Here is a 17,509-nt window from a genome sequence, read left to right as displayed (position 1 = left end):
TTTATTTATAAATAATCAATGTGTATACACTTTAGCCCCCAGTGCTAACAGAGAAAATGACCTTATTGTACATCTGCAACTATAACATGAGCATTCTTTACTTCAAAAAAAGTGTCCGTATAGGATCTCAGCTTAAAAAAAAGACTGGGGGCCTACATTCAGTCACTGATCTTTATTTAGATTTGCTTTTCAGTTAGTTACATACTGTACATTTGTTTTGGTTAAATCAACACAGGAACATTAGGCTCATTGAATGTTTGTGTTTTACAAAATGTAATGTAACCTTTTGGAAAACACATACTAGTCAAGTGATTTTCAGGAGTTGCCCAATAACAAAAATAATATTCATGTTTTTGTGGTCTACTATGTGGTGGGTGTCATTGTCAAAACACCAGATTAAATTTGACCTAAAGTCTCCAACCTTGAGTTTAACCACTTTTTATGTTGGCCAATGGTGTAAAATGAAACAACAAATATGTCTTAGTATTGTAATTTTTAATGTCTTAGTATTGTAATTTTTAATATCTACTGCCATCTAGTGGCTCTCTCTCAAAATGCATGATTCCAGACATACAGTGAAAAGGATCTTACAATTTTCTCACACTAAATTCACAAAATAGTGACACTAAAATGGTTGCAATTGTTCATTTTGATTAATTTGAAATGCTTTTAAACCCTTTTGTGAAGCACATCAGCAGCATACAGTACTAGTCAATAAGTGAGACCTCAAAGTACTAGCATTTTATGGCTTTGTGCTGTCCAAATAACAGCAGTTTTGAGTTGAACTGAGGATATTGATTTAAAATCATCTGCTTATGTTTGACTGGCCTCCTCAGCCATGGTGTGTTTGTCAAAGAGGTACTCAGCCATGCCGTTCTGTGGCGCTCCCATAAGCTGCAGGTTTGAGATCCAGTCAGCAAGCTGCTTGATGGACTTGACCTGCTCATCCAGATAGTGAGTCTCAATGAAGTCACACAGCTGTGAGGTGGGGCAAAGGAGAACTATTTTAAATCAAAGAGCCAATGGAGAAGGTAATGCTTAGGTTCTTATACATCATATATAGACTTCCTGTTAGAAAATAAAAGTCAAATACTGTAGTGACAAAAGGCACATCTGCATCTTATGAGATCCACTAGAGGAGCTGTATCACATTTTAACACTTGTTCAAAAAAATACAAATCTTATTACATTTCTCATAACATTTTTAAAGTTCTTCAAAAAGGAGTGCGCAATACAACTACATGTACGCATTGCGCAATTTGAACATTTCTTATCACAGTTATTGTGACAAAAATTATATTGGTTATCATTATTATCGCTGTATTTTTAAATGTGCATCAAATTTGAAAAAAGTTCTTAGCAGTATACTTAAATCGTTTATAAAAAAAAACCCCAACAACACAAACACGTTCAAAATGTATGAATGTACCTCAAGAAAAAAAATTGCATGTTCATATGAAACCAATACAAGCATTATAAACAGTAATATGGTGGAAACAAAATAACAAAAATAAATACAAATAAATGTGAAAATTGTGCAAATGGAACCTCATGAACAAATGACGTAACTGCACTTTTTGTCCATATACAGAAAAAGTGTTCATATGTAAGATTTAGTCGTATAAAAAGGGCTGCACGATTCTAACCAAAATAGTAATTACGATTGCTGTGATCAATATTGAAATGTAGCAGAGGTAGGCTCCAGTACCCCCCGTGACCCTAAAAAGGACAAGCGGTAGAAAATGGATGGATTGAATATTGAAATCACAATTATTAATCAGGATTATTCATTATGTAAGGTAAAACAGTGTGGGGGTTGGGTGTGAACACAACGCTATTATGTCATTTGTAATGCCCAGTAAAAAGGCTATATATAAAGGTTATCGATATATTTAAATGGAAACTGCACTTTTTATTTTGCCCGTTCACAATCATTATGAAAGCCATGGCGATGGATGGGGTCCTAAATGGCTGTCAAAATCTTTGGGCGCCTCACGATTTGCATACGATTACAATTTAATAGCTCTGATTCGATTTAAATTCGATTATTGATGCATCTTTATTTAATTATGGAGTTTACATTTTTTGTATCACCAAAACGTTTATAATTTGAAACTTTAATAAACAGTGCATTTGTAACTTGAAACAGTTAATTCCCACATTTATTAAATTAATGGAAATGTGTTCAAAACTGTAATAAAAGGAGCAGGTCGGATCTCTTGGTGAGGTGGCTCTCTGCAGTCAGCCAAATCTTAGAACAGTCTGCATTACTTTATTTACAATTAATAAATCGATTGATTACAGACGTTAATAATTAATTCTATAACTGTCCTTTTTTTTCATTAATAGTATAAACATGTCAGCTTTTTCTCAATACATAATGCCTTTATGTCCACTTTTACATTTTTGATAAAGAGGTATTTTTTTAAGTTATATACAAACCCCGTTTCCATATGAGTTGGGAAATTGTGTTAGATGTAAATATAAACGGAATACAATGATTTGCACATCCTTTTCAACCCATATTCAATTGAATGCACTACAAAGACAAGATATTTGATGTTAAAACTCACAAACTTTGTTTGTTTTTGCAAATAATAATTAACTTTGAATTTCTTGGCTGCAACACGTGCCAAAGTAGTTGGGAAAGGGCATGTTCACCACTGTGTTACATCACCTTTTCTTTTAACAACACTCAACACTTTGGAAACTGAGGAAACTAATTGTTGAAGCTTTGAAAGTGGAATTCTTTACCATTTTTGCATGATGTACAGCTTAAGTTGTTCAACAGTCCGGGGTCTTGTTGTCGTATTTTACGCTTCATAATGCGCCACACATTTTCGATGGGAGACATGTCTGGACTGCAGGCGGGCCAGGAAAGTACCCGCACTCTTTTACTCCGAAGCCACGCTGTTGTAACACGTGGCTTGCAGAGTTTTTTTGAAATAAACAGGGGCGTCCATGATAATGTTGCTTGGATGACAACACATGTTGCTCCAAAGCCTGTATGGACCTTTCAGCATTAAATGGTGCCTTCACAGATGAGTAAGTTACCCACGCCTTGGGCACTAATACACCCCCATAACATCACAGATGCTGGCTTTTGAACTTTGCGCCTAGAACAATCCGGATGGTTATTTTCCTCTTTGTTCCGGAGGACACCCCGTCCACAGTTTCCAAATATAATTTGAAATGTGGACTCGTCAGAACACTTTTCCACTTTGCATCAGTCCATCTTAGATGAGCTCGGGCCAAGCGAAGCAGGGCTAATTGGGAACAGGTGGGTGCCATGATTGGGTATTGAAACAGCTTCCCAAAAAATGCTCAGTCTTTCACAATAAAGGATGGGGCGAGGTACACCCCTTTGTCCACAACTGCGTGAGCAAATAGTCAAACAGTTTAAGAACAACGTTTCTCAAAGTGCAATTGCAAGAAATTCAGAGATTTCAACATCTACGGTCCATAATATCATCTAAAGGTTCAGAGAATCTGGAGAAATCATGCCACATGAGCGGCATGGCCGGAAACCAACATTGAATGACCACGACCTTCGATCCCTCAGACGCACTGTATCAAAAACCGACATCAATCTCTAAAGGATATCACCACATGGGCTCAGGAACACTTCAGAAAACCACTGTCACTAAATACAGTTCGTCGCTACATCTGTGAGTGCAAGTTAAACCTGTACTATGCAAAGTGAAAGCCATTTATCAACCACATCCAGAAACGCCGCCGGCCCGAGATCATATAAGATGGACTGATGCAAAGTGGAAAAGTGTTCTGTGGTCTGACGAGTCCACATTTTAAATTGTTTTTAGAAATATTCGACATTGTGTCATCCGGACCAAAGGGGAAGCGAACCATCCAGACTGTTATCGACGCAAAGTTTAAAAGCCAGCATCTGTGATGGTATGGGGGTGCATTAGTGCCCAAAGCATGGGTAACTTACACATCTGTGAAGGCACCATTAAAATGTACACACAGGTTTTGGAACAACATATGATGCCATCCAAGCACCGTCTTTTTCATGGACACCCCTGCTTATTTCAGCAAGACAATGCCAAGCCACATTCAGCATGTGTTACAATAGCGTGGCTTCATAAAAAAAGAGTGTAGGTACTTTCCTGGCCCGCCTGCAGTCCAGACCTGTCTACCATCGAAAATGTGTGCCGCATTATGAAGCGTAAAATACGACAGCGGAGACCCCGGACTGTTGAACGACTGAAGCTCTAAATAAAACAAGAATGGGAAGGAATTCCACTTTCAAAGCTTCAACAATTAGTTTCCTCAGTTCCCAAACGTTTATTGAGTGTTGTTAAAAGAAAAGGTGATGTAACACAGTGGTGAACATGCCCTTTCCCAACTACTTTGGCACATGTTCGTGTTAGACCCGCTCGACATCCATTGCTTTCCTCCTCTCTAAGGTTCTCATAATCATTATTGTCACAGACGTCCCACTGGATCATTATTGTCACCGATGTCCCACTGGGTGTGAGTTTTCCTTGCCCTTATGTGGGCCTACCGAGGATGTCGTGGTGGTTTGTGCAGCCCTTTGAGACACTAGTGATTTAGGGCTATATAAGTAAACATTGATTGATTGATTGATGTTGCGGCCATAAAATTCTAAGTTAATTATTATTTGCAAAAAAAAAATTAAGTTTACGAGTTTGAACATCAAATATCTTGTCTTTGTAGTGCATTCAATTGAATATGGGTTGAAAAGGATTGGTAAATCATTGTATTCCGTTTATATTTACATCTAACACATTTTCTTAACTCATATGGAAACGGGGTTTGTACTAACCGTCTGGAATTTTACAGAGGTTTATATATACACACCGTTTACCGGTACATCACAAAGTATTGTACATGTATTGTGCATCTATTTGAAAAACAACACATACCAAAGTTATGTCACTATTAGGGATGAAAGTATGATACAATTTCATTGACTGACTATTGAGAACATTTATGCGAATAAATTAGCAAATCTCAGAACGTTTTGAACTTTTTTTTCTATGACAAAGTTTGGCAGAGGGGTTAGTGCGTCTGCCTCACAATACGAAGGTCCTGCAGTCCTGGGTTCAAATCCAGGCTCGGGATCTTTCTGTGTGGAGTTTGCATGTTCTCCCCGTGAATGTGTGGGTTCCCTCCGGGTACTCCGGCTTCCTCCCACTTCCAAAGACATGCACCTGGGGATAGGTTGATTGGCAACACTAAATTGGCCCTAGTGTGTGAATGTGAGTGTGAATGTTGTCTGTTTATCTGTGTTGGCCCTGCGATGAGGTGGCGACTTGTCCAGGGTGTACCCCGCCTTCCGCCCGATTGTAGCTGAGATAGGCGCCAGCGCCCCCCGCGACCCCGAAAGGGAATAAGCGGTAGGAAATGGATGGATGGATGGATGGACAAAGTTTTAGACTGAATAACATGTTTGCTCTTCAGACAGCAAACATGTTCTAACTCAATCCTTACTGATTAACACCTTAAAAGGGAACTGCACTTTTGGAATGTTGCCTATCATTCACAATCCTTAAGACAAGAACATGTCTCTTTTTTTTGAGCATTCTAATTTGTAATATTCGGCAAGTATTAGGTGGCTAACAATGAACCAAAACAATACTCCATTTACTTGATGCATATTGACCAAGCATTAACAATATTGTTATCATAACTGCTAGGGCAAAATCAATCAATCAATCAATGTTTATTTATATGGCCCTAAATCACAAGTGTCTCAAAGGGCTGCACAAACCACAACGACATCCTGGGTAGAGCCTTGGTAGAGCCCACATAAAGGCAAGGAAAAACTCACCCCAGTGGGACATCGGTGACAGTATAAATAAGTAAAATAAATACTCTTTTTTTTCTTTTTTCTTTTTTTATTAAATAAACATAAAAAAAACACAAGATACACTTTCAATTAGTGCATCAACCCAAAAAAAAAAAACCTCCCTCCCCCATTCACACTCATCCAAACCCACTTACACAAAAGGGGTTGTTTCTTTCTGCTACCAATACTCTGGTTCCCACAACATAGACAACACAGTTCTGCAAGGGACACAGTCCCTGAAGCACACATGATTGTGTGTGCCCCTGGTCCACTAACATTTTCATTAATTACTAGTTTTTATGTAATTGTTTTTATATTGTTTTACTTTCTTTTTTATCCAAGAAAATGTTGTTTATTTATTTATCTTATTTTATGTTATTTATAAAAAAAAAAAGAAAAAAAAACGATCTTATCTTCACCAGACCAGGTTGTTAATGAAATTAGATTTGTTTAAAGAGTTTTTAAAACCAGGTCCAGTCCAGATAATGTCCAAGTTGGGCTCAGCAACACACACCTTCATCCATGTACAACGAAAAATTAGGGAAACAACAGATTGCATATCATTTATAAACAAAATTACATTTTCATAATAAGCATTTGTGTTTAGTCCATATTATTTTCAGGTCGGACTCAGTAACATACACCTTCATTTTTGTACACTCAAAATAGGGAACACAACAACAGATAGCATATATGTTGTTGTTGCAGATCTATAATCATAATTACATTTTCAAAATAAGCCTTTCAGGACTTCCCATAATTTTTTAGTTTTTTAGCATCATTATCGTTTTTGACCATATATCTTTCTAAAGTTAAAAATACTGAATAAATGTTTTAAAGAAAGTAAAACTAAGTGAAAATCTGTTTTTGGCTTTAAAAATAAACCTTTTACCGAGTACTATAATTAAATTGACTAAATCATGACTTACAATGAACTCTCCTAAAATAACAGAAACTACATCAAGTTTCATAAACAAACCAATCCTTAAACACATTTTTTCAACTTCAACCCAAAAGGAAGACACAATATGACAATACCAAAAGAAATGCAGGGTGGATTCAGATCCCTGACAACAAAATCGGGAATCATCTGACTCAGTCATATTCCATTGTTTTAACATTTTCCCCGTGGGTAAGAAGTTATCCATCCATCCATCCATCCATTTCCTACCACTTATTCCCTTTTGGGGTCGCCGGGGGTGCTGGTGCCTATCTCAGCTACAATCGGGCGTAAGGCGGGGTACACCCTGGACAAGTTGCCACCTCATCACAGGGCCAACACAGATAGACAGACAACATTCCCACACTAGGGATCATTTAGTGTTGCCACTCAACCTATCCCCAGGTGCATGTCTTTGTAGGTGGGAGGAAGCCGGAGTACCGGAGGGAACCCACGCAGTAACGGGGAGAACATGCAAACTCCACACAGAAATATCCCGAGCCCAGGATTGAACCCAGTACTACTCAGGACCTTCTTATTGTGAGGCAGACGCACTAACTCCTCCTCCACCATGCTGCCTGGTAAGAAGTTATAAATAATTTTAATTTGAAAATAACGATTTTGCACATCGATAGTAGTTTTGTAGATTAGTTTGAATATGGCATCCCACGGCAACGGGCAGTCAAAAAAGTCCTCCCATTTTCCATATGTGTTGTATGGGACAGCCTTCAAAGCTTTCTTTATTAAATAAAAAATATATATTTTTCTATTTATTTTAGTTCCTTTTTGCCAACTAGAATTTCTTATTAGGTTTACAAAGTAGTAATTTAGTAGTTCCATAATTAATTATTTGTTTCCATCTTTTCCCAATTACTCCAGTTAGTTGATTAAAAGAAAAGCTTGAACAAGCATCACCATACATAACTTTAAATTCATTATACTTCATAATTTTACCATTCTCATTGTTAATATCATTGACAAAAATGATTCCTTTTTCAAACATATTTTTCCAAAAGAAAGGCTTTCCATCTATTACAATATTAGAGTTGATCCATATTATCTGCTGCAAAATATTGTCTCTTTTTTCTGGCACATAAAATTTAAAACACCACCATGAGTGGATTGTTTCCTTTATGAACCCTTCCATGTTTCCCAGCAGACTCTCTATATAAGAAAAATGGGAGGGTATCACTTGTAAAAACGGATACAATTTCTTTTGATACAGCACATGTTTTTTGTCCAACAGGACACTTGTGTACCACTTAGTGTTTAGATACATCTCTGGAACAATTGATGCTTTTAAAGACAGACACATAGCTTCAAGGTTGAGAAGTTTCAGGCCCCCATATTCATACACAAAACCTTTCTTTTAATCTTTTCTGGTTTGCCGTCCCAGACAATCGAAGACCCTCCGTTCATAAATCTTAAAAAAGTTTTGTGATGCAGCTAGTAACGACAAAAACAAATAAATTGAGGAATAATTAATGAGTTGACATATTTTACCACTCAAGGTTAAGGATTTTTCTTTCCATAATTGCATAATTTTATCCAGCTTCTCTGGGACAATAACACCAAGTATGTTAACTGGTCCATCTGCACTTTGCATTCCATTCGGAAGGACATTCTCTTTAGATTTCCGATCCTTAAAATTGTACATTAATCATAATTAAGCTTAAGCCCAGATTGCTGTGAAAATATGTCCAAAAAATTAAGAAGGTTCCGCAAAGAATGAGGATTGGGGCTGATAAAGAAGCTTGTATCGTCTGCATACACTGTTATTTTACTTTCAATATTATTATTACTGAGCCCTTCAATATTTTTAGTCAATCTAACTTTAATTGCCAATATTTCCATAGCAATAATAAATAGGAATGGAGACAAAGGGCACCCTTATTTTAGACCTCTTAATAGAGGTATTGTCCCAGAGATGTATCCATTATTGATAATTCTACAGTTAGTTTTATCATATAGCGTCTTGATCCAGTGTAATAAAGAGTTGCCAAAATTGAAAAATACTAAGATTTTACAAATAAACTCCAAGATAATTTTGCCAAATGACTTCTCCAGGTCGGCTACAAAAATTAATCGTCTTTTATTTTCTATATTATAATTTTCTATAATTTCTAATAACTGTCTAATATTGTTTCCTATGTTTCTTCCTTGGAGGAAACCTGATTGATCTTGGTGAATAATATTTGACAAAACAGACTTAAGTCGTGTAGCCAAACATTTTGCCAGTATCTTAGCATCATAACACTGAAGTATTATTGGTCTCCAATTTTTTAGATAAACTGGGTCTTTATAAATGACTAAATAACTACTTTTAGAGGTGCTGAGATCACAGAGAGGTAACCGCCTATGCAGCTATTGACATATTGGAGAGCCAGTGAACTGCTGCATCGCCTCAGAGTTGGTAAAAGTTCATTCTAGCTTATAAATCATTCCTTTCACTTGTATAGTAGAAGGTAGTGGCCAATAACCAAGAAGTTGGTCAACTTCGACTAACAACTTAGAAAATGAGAATGCCTTTTTTGTCACTATACACAGCTACAATGAGATTAAAAGCAACTTCAGTATTACTGCAACAGTCTAGAAATATGCGAAACATAGGAAGGAAAGGAAAGAAAAGAAAAATAGTGCAAAAGGAGGTAACGTGCATAGTCCAGTCCTGAGAACGAAAGTTCTTAATGTGTTGTTTAAATATTAAATATTCTACTATATATAAATATACACACAAAATAATTCACACTGTGGGTGAAAAGTAAAAATTGCACACAGAGAGGTGCTAAACTATAAAATCAGTGCCTGTGACGTTAAGACACGGGGATAGTTAGAAAGACACGAAAAGATGGTCGTTTGCGGCCACTTTTTTATTTTTTTATTTCTTTTTACCTGACAGGATTATTATTTCTTATCTAATCGTGAAGACATGAACATCCCCATCAGTCGGCATCCCGCTGAGAGCAGACATTGTGCAGTTAGTAATTATTTCATTATCTTCATCGTTTGTATTTTTTGTTTAGCACTTAGCAATAGTTCGGCAACATTTTGGCTTGATTTGAGGAAATACAAGAAACGATAGGATAAAGTATTATTTTCAGAGAGTCTTTGCGTGCGGAAAAAAAGCGGACGTGCGACATGCAGTGAGATAAATGCTGCTAAAATAATTTTTTTTTATGTGTATCAATCGGACAGTGGGCAGGTGTAACTAATGTTGTAATCGGGTGACTGTACACACTTTTTTATGAAGTTTATTCTTGACCGTGTCTGTGACAAAATACATTTAAACAGTGAACATTTTAAAATTTTAAATTCAAACAAACATCTAGCAAACATACACAGAAAGTGGGTTGTAATTGTGACTGTGGAGCAACATGTACACCAAATCACATCCAATGTATATTATCTACATACTTGCCAACACTCCCGATTTTTACGGGAGACTCCCGAATTTCAGTGCCCCTCCCGAAAATCTCCCGGGTCAACCTTCCCCCCGAATTTCTCCCGATTTTCACCCGGACAACAATGTTGGGGGTGTGACTTAAAGGCACGGCCTTTAACGTCCTCTTGAACCTGTCGTTACGTCCACTTTTCCCCAATACAAACAACGTGTCAGCCCAGTAAAATAATATATGCGGCTTTTACAGACACACATAAGTGAATGCAAAGCATACTGGGTCAACAGCCATACAGGTCACACTGAAAGTGGCCGTAGAAACAACTTTAACACTGTTACAAATATGCACCACACTGTGAACCCACACCAAACAAGAATGACAAGCACATTTCGGGAGAACATCCGCACCGTAACACAACAAACAAAAAAGAACAAATACCCAGAAACCCTTGCAGCACTAACTCTTCCGGGACGCTACGATATACACCCCAGTTACCATCAAACCCCGCCCCCCACCTTCCCATATCTCTCGAATTCGGAGGTCTCAAGGTTGGCAAGTATGATTATCTAGACACGAGAAAGAGTTTTAAATGTAAAGAAAATCATTATAGGGCCCTATTAAGCACAGACAGGAAAACTTAAATATGTATAAGAGAGTGAAAACATACATGAGGATCGTTGTGCTGCGTGCCCATGTCCTGTAGCTCCAGCAGGGATTGGTTTACACTCTTCTCCAGCTGCAAAGCACACTCCAAAGCCTCCAAGCTAGTGCCCCATTCGTCTCGGTCAGGTTTCTTATAAATGCAAAGACACGCCATTGGTATTTGCTCGCATTTCACCTACATTTTGGCTTTGTCTCAAGGAAACAGAAATGAGGATATGTTAAGTTAGTCAATATTTAGTCAAAGGAAAGACATTTTTATTCAAGTTGGGATTTAAAAAAACCTGCTCTATTCACTGGGTTTGTGGGGTACAAAAGCAGATAAAGGCATTAAAAACAGTTACTTTAGTTTTTTTTGTTTTTGTTTTTTAAATGAGCTCCAAAAGATGACAACAGCTGCATTTAAAATATGAATAATCAGCAACAAGCAGTTTTTTTACGAACTCTGCATGTACTTTAAAATGTTGGTTGAAACCTGGCTGACTTCTCTGTGTGAAGTTCTGTTGCTGCTGTGTTGTGCAATATAGACTGGTCAACAAATGACAATGCGTTGAATGAGTGCTTTATTTCCCTTCCACATACACTCCAACTTGTTACATACACTATCAATAAATGATAATGATAAATGGGTTGTACTTGTATAGCGCTTTTCAACCTTCAAGGTACTCAAAGCGCTTTGACACTACTTCCACATTTACCCATTCACACACACATTCACACACTGATGGAGGGAGCTGCCATGCAAGGCGCTAACCAGCACCCATCAGGAGCAAGGGTCCTGCTCAGGACACAACGGACGTATCAAGGTTGGTACTCGGTGGGGATTGAACCAGGGACCCTCGGGTTGCGCACGGCCACTCTACCACCGCGCCAGTATTTGGCCACCCATCCAAATGATAAGAATCAGGTGTCCTAACCACTTTTCCCGACCACAGGTGTATAAAATCAATCAAGACTGTTTCTACAAACATTTGTGAAAGAATGGGCCGCGCTCAAGAGCTCAGTGACTTCCAGCGTGGAACTGTCATAGGATGCCACCTGTGCAACAAATCTAGTCATGAAATTTCCTCGCTCCTAAATATTCCAAAGTCTACTGTTGGCGTTATTATAAGAAAATGGAAGAGTTTGGGAACAACAGCAACTCAGCCACCAAATGGTAGGCCACGCGAACTGACAGAGAGGGGTCAGCGGATGCTTAAGTGCATAGAAGAGGTTACCGACTTTCTGCACAGTCAGTTGCTGCAGAGGTCCAAACTTTATGTGACCTACCAATTAGCCCACGTACAGTATGCAGAGAGCTTCATGGAATGGGTTTCCGTGGCCGAGCAGCCCGAATCTAAGCCATACATCACCAAGTCCAATGCAAAGCGTGGGATGCAGTGGTGTAAAGCATGTCTCCACTGACTCTAGAGCAGTGGAGACGCCTTCTCTGGAGTGATGAATCACGCTTTTCCATCTGGCAATCTGATGGACGAGTCTGGGTTTGGAGGTTGCCAAGAGAACTGTACATTTCGGACTGCATTGTGCAGAGTGTGAAATTTGGTGGAGGAGGAATTATGCTGTGTGTTTTTTTTTTTCAGGAGTTGGGCTTGGCTCCTTAGTTCAAGTGAATTTAACTTTGAATGCTCCAGGATACCAAAATATTTTGGACAATTCCATTCTCCCAACCTTGTCGGAACAGTTTGGAGTGGGCCCCTTCCTCTTCCAACATGACTGTGCACTAGTGCACAAAGCAAGGTCCACACAGATATGGATGACGGAGTCTGGTGTGGATGAACTTGACTGGCCTGCACAGAGTCCTGACCTGAACCCGATAGAACACCTTTGAGATCAATTAGAACGGAGACTGAGAGCCGGGCCTTCTCTACCAACATCAGCCACCTTACCAATGTGCTTTTGGAAGAATGGTGGGAAATTCCTATAAACACACTCCATAACCTTGTGGACAGCCATTCCAGAAGAGTTGTTGTAATGTTGTAATAGCTACAAAAGGTGGGCCAACATCATATTGAACCCTATGGGTTAAGAATGGGATGGCACTTCAAGTGCATATGTGAGTCAAAGCAGGTGGCCAAATACTTTTGGCAATATAGTGTATATAATGAGGTTTCAAATATCAGAAATAAAAGACTCCAACTGTCACCTCGCGTTCTTTGGAAGTAATCACTTTGGTACGTGTAATCTGTATGCAGTCACTTCCCAACGAAAACATTTTAATTAGACAACATTGTAATAATGTGAGGTAGTGATGAGAATACCTTAATATCCTGTAAAAAAATCCTGCCTCCCCTCTTGTTCTGGAAAGTCATCAGCTTCTCGGCGTGCTCACGCTCCTCTTTGGACTGGGCACTAAAAAACTTGGCAAAATTTGGTAGGAATTTATCATCCCTTTCAAAATAGTATCCCTAAAGAAAGAAAGGGAAATAATTGCCCACTGTTGAAAAATATACATATTTTGCTTGAAGAATATCTTACCATCGAGAAGTACACATAAGAGGCATAAAGCTCGAGGTTTATCTGTCTGTTAATGGCAGCCTCACAGTCCTGGTGAAAGTTTTGACGGATTTGGGAAGCCATTTCTGCAAGACAACAAAAGTGAGCAGATTTGTCAAAGGCTACCAGGAATGAACACAGACATCTTACTAAAAAGACATGTTAAACACTTGAAACTGTCTGCAAGTACAACAAAAACAAAAGGGCAGAACACTTCAGGTCAGCTCTTTGACACCTGCAGGTGAAAATGTCCTCACTTCATCACCTGCCAGCATCAGACTTGGAGTCAATAAATGAGCTCTTAAAAGCACTAGACAACACATTTAGGTGAATGCAACTTGTTTTGTTAATGCTTGCAGAGAGAATAGCTTTGGTACATAATTTACAACTCACAAAATGTTTGGGATATTCAGCTTGTTGTAAAATTTCAGGATGAAAGCTAAAATGCACTATAACCTTTATAGATTAATTTATTTCTCTAACTTTTGAATGCACATGTCCAACTCTTCAATGTTTCAATATTTAATACAAAACTTACTGTTCACAAATACCTGCAAGGTGGAGCACAAAAACACATAAACATGCAAGACTTTAGACAACAAGAAGAAAGTTTGATCATATTATGCCTCACCTGCACTGGCTTCCTGTGCACTTAAGATGCGACTTTACGGTTTTACTACTTACCGTGTGCATAAAATACTACTTGGTCTAGCTCCATCTTATCTTGCTGATTGTATTGTACCATATGTCCCGGCAAAAAATCTGCGTTCCAAGAATTCCGGCTTATTAGTGACTCCCAGAGCCCAAAAAAGGTTTGGGGACTGTAGAGCGTTTTCTATTCGGGCTCCTTCTCCTGCTTTGAGGTTATTTGGTGACCAGAGAGCACTAGCTGTTCAAAGTCAGGACCCGGGGTGGACCACTCATCTGGGCATCAGTTGGAGACATGTCTGCCCTGCTGACTTGTCTCCACTCAAGATGACCTCCTGCTGGCCCCACTATGGACTGGACTCTCACACTATTAACTAGATCCACTCGGCGTCCATTGCACACAGATGTGGGTGTCCCCACATCCATGGTCCCTTTCAAGGTTTCTCATTGTATTCCATTAGGTTGAGTTTTTTCTTGCCCTGATATGGGATCTGAGCAGAGGATCTCGTTGTGGCTTGTGCAGCCCTTTGAGACACGATTGATTTTAGGGACATATAAATAAACTTTGATTGATTGATTGAAATGGACCAATACATATCTGGGTTCGTTCAATCAGAAGAATATCATTAAGAGCCAGGACGACCTTACAGTTAATCAGCAGTACCTTGCAACTGAAGGCTTCAAAAGCAGGACATGCTCATAGGGAAGTGTCTCCTGATTTTTTGCATGTTTCAGTATAATCAGTAGGTTGTAAAATAGATTTGGATTGGTTTGGATTGACTCATGGATCACACGCCTGTTAATTTTGCAGTACAGTTTTGTAAAAAGTGCTGAAACATTTAATGGACATGTGCATTCAAGTTGTGAAATAGCCATATTATTTTCACCTAAAAGGTTACAGTATAATGCATTTTATGTTCATCCTGACAAGTACACAGGAACCATTTGAACACTTAACAGCCATTTCCCGTATTAGCTAAATAATTCAGCTACCTTTGGGTGTATGGTCTTGATAAAAACGACCACTATATTCATTTAAATAAGACAAGAACATAATTTAACCTCTTTGCAACTCACATCTATACAAATCTAATCAGGTGACTTCTCCAGAAAATAATGTCATTTATGAATATCCAGTTTTTCAGTTAGTTCGGACATAAATATCTGTTATAATACATATATATACATGTACTTGTATAGCGCTTTTCTATTCCTTTTTAAGGAGCCCAAAGCGCTTTGAAAGTATTTCCACATTCTAGTACATTAATAGATTAAAATTGACCGATTTCGATGATTCCATTGTTATAAGGAATTAAGAAACGTTGCAGGGGGCATCATGTTATCCAAATATTCACTTGTTTTTATTCTAAATTAAAACATTTTAATAACTCACTAAAAAGGTAACAAAAACACTGAAAGCTATTCAAAGTTCCAATGCCCTTTCAAAAACATTTCCATTTCCCCTTTTTTTATCTCTGTTAATTTTGTGTTGTATCTTACACACTTAGTTATTGCACCTTTGTTGGATCATGTAAATCAGTGGTACCCAATAACCGGGGATGTGTGGGGTGCTGGAGCCTATCTCAGCTGCATTCGGGCAGAAGGCGGGCTACACCCCGGACAAATCGCCACCTCATCCCATGTTTTGATCATTATTATGCCTTTGCTTATATGTAAATGTTGCATATTATAAAGGTTTATAAAAAAAAAAGTTTGTTCTAATATATGTTGATTATAAATTAAGATTTATATGGAAAATACAATAAAAATAACATGCTGCTTCTGTTTGAAATGTGTGCCATCAATAAAACCAAGTAATATTATAATAAAAATGTATAGACTTGATCCATTTTTTTTATTCCTATTTATAGATACACTTGATCGTGGTTATTTACCAATGCCTTTATCTTTCTTCGAATCAACAGCAAAAACTAGGAACTTTAAATGCACAGGTTCTAGGGGTGCACAAAAAATCCATTCACATCCGAATTATGATTCTTATCAGGGTTCTAAATCCATCCATCCATCCATTTTTCTACCGCTTATCCCTTTTGAGGTGGTGGGGGGTGGGGGGGTGGAGCCTATCTCAGCTGCACATGGGCGGAAGCCCGTTTACACCCTGGACAAGTCGCCACCTAATCGCAGGGCCAACACAGATAGACTGACAACATTCACACTCACATTCACACACTAGGGCCAATTTAGTGTTGCCAATCAACCTATCACCAGGTGCATGTCTTTGGAAGTGGGAGGAAGCCGGAGTACCCGGAGGGAATCCACGCAGTCACGGGGAGAACATGCAAACTCCACTGATGTAAAAAACAATTTTACAGTCACGACTACTGATTTGTAGGCTGGCATCTTTTTATGTAATCCATCCATCCTTTACCGCTTGTCCCTTTCGGGGTGGCGAGGGATGCTGGAGCCTATCTCAGCTGCATTCGGGCGGAAGGCGGTGTACACGCTGGACAAATCGGCAACTCATCACAGGACCACCACAGATAGACGACATTCACACAATAAGGCCAATTTAGTGTTGCCAATCAACCAATCTCCAGGTGCATGTCTTTGGAGGTGGGAGGAAGCCGGAGTAACCGTAGGGAACCCACGCAGTCACGGGGAGAACATGCAAACTCCATCCATCCATTTTTTTACCTCTTGTCCTTTTTTTACAGTCATGACTACTGATTTGGGGGCAGCACGGTGTAAGAGTGGTTAGTGCGTCTGCCACAATACGAAGGTCCTGAGTAGTCCTGGGTTCAATCCCGGGCTCGGGATTTTTCTGTGCGGAGTTTGCATGTTCTCACCGTGAATGCGTGGCTTCCTCCCACTTCCAAAGACACTTTCAGAATCCGATTTTTGGTCCAGGTATGTTTCACACACAAGTAATTAGATATGACAGACTGTGCTTTCTTCGTCAAATGCAAGAAAGAAAGAAAAATGCAGCAACGACGAGAGTTGAGAGTTAGTCAGCGAATACTGGACTGAATGGACAGATGGACATAGCAGCCAGTGAAAGGGTTGGCAATGAAGCATGAAACCTACCTGAGTTTACTAAATAAATGGAAGTCCTTATGGCTTGTTAGCGTACTTCGTCCACCTGCTGCTGTTTGACTCACGTAATAAAGAGAGTTAACCTGCACCACAAAGATGTTCTACTCGAGCGAGACGCGCCACTATATGACAGATGAAGGTGACGCGTGGAGTTAGGGGAGGAGTCTTATAATAATAATAATAATAATGGATTAGATTTATATCGCACTTTTCTATTTTAGATACTCAAAGCGCTCACAGAGAAGTGGGAACCCATCATTCATTCACACCTGGTGGTGGTAAACTACATCTGTAGCCACAGCTGCCCTGGGGTAGACTGACGGAAGCGTGGCGCCTACGGCCCCTCCGACCACCACCAATCATTCATTCATTATTCATTCACCAGTGTGAGCGGCACCGGGGGCAAAGGGTGAAGTGTCCTGCCCAAGGACACAACTTTCGGTCTCTTCACTCCTAAACACCTCTATTGACCGTGTAACTGTA

The 17,509-nt window shown here is 39.0% G+C and overlaps 1 protein-coding gene across 1 annotated transcript; it reads right to left on the bottom strand.

The window, feature by feature from the left end:
* Nucleotides 1–30: 30 nt before the first annotated feature.
* fth1b (ferritin, heavy polypeptide 1b) lies at nucleotides 31–17,053 on the bottom strand. Its single transcript, XM_061917211.1, has 5 exons — nucleotides 17,018–17,053; nucleotides 13,307–13,410; nucleotides 13,090–13,236; nucleotides 10,839–10,964; nucleotides 31–978 (listed from the first exon to the last, which is right to left on the bottom strand). The coding sequence occupies exons 2-5, from the start codon at nucleotides 13,406–13,408 to the stop codon at nucleotides 814–816; spliced, it is 540 nt and encodes a 179-aa protein (XP_061773195.1). The 5' UTR covers nucleotides 13,409–13,410; nucleotides 17,018–17,053; the 3' UTR covers nucleotides 31–813.
* Between the last annotated feature and the right edge of the window lie 456 nt (nucleotides 17,054–17,509).

Source organism: Nerophis ophidion, linkage group LG12 (assembly GCF_033978795.1).
Source record: "Nerophis ophidion isolate RoL-2023_Sa linkage group LG12, RoL_Noph_v1.0, whole genome shotgun sequence".
Classification (NCBI taxonomy): Eukaryota; Metazoa; Chordata; class Actinopteri; order Syngnathiformes; family Syngnathidae; genus Nerophis; species Nerophis ophidion.
Note: the sequence above shows the minus strand (reverse complement) of the source record. Positions and strands in the feature narration are given on the sequence as shown.

Excerpts from the sequence above, each read along its gene's own strand:
- fth1b (XM_061917211.1), bottom strand. The coding sequence starts at position 13,408 with ATGGCTTCCCAAATCCGTCAAAACTTTCACCAGGACTGTGAGGCTGCC. Across the intron at positions 10,965-13,089 it reads TTTTTTTACAGGATATTAAG|AAACCTGACCGAGACGAATG; the intron begins GTATTCTCATCA and ends TGCATTTATAAG. Across the intron at positions 979-10,838 it reads CGCAGCACAACGATCCTCAT|CTGTGTGACTTCATTGAGAC; the intron begins GTATGTTTTCAC and ends CCCACCTCACAG.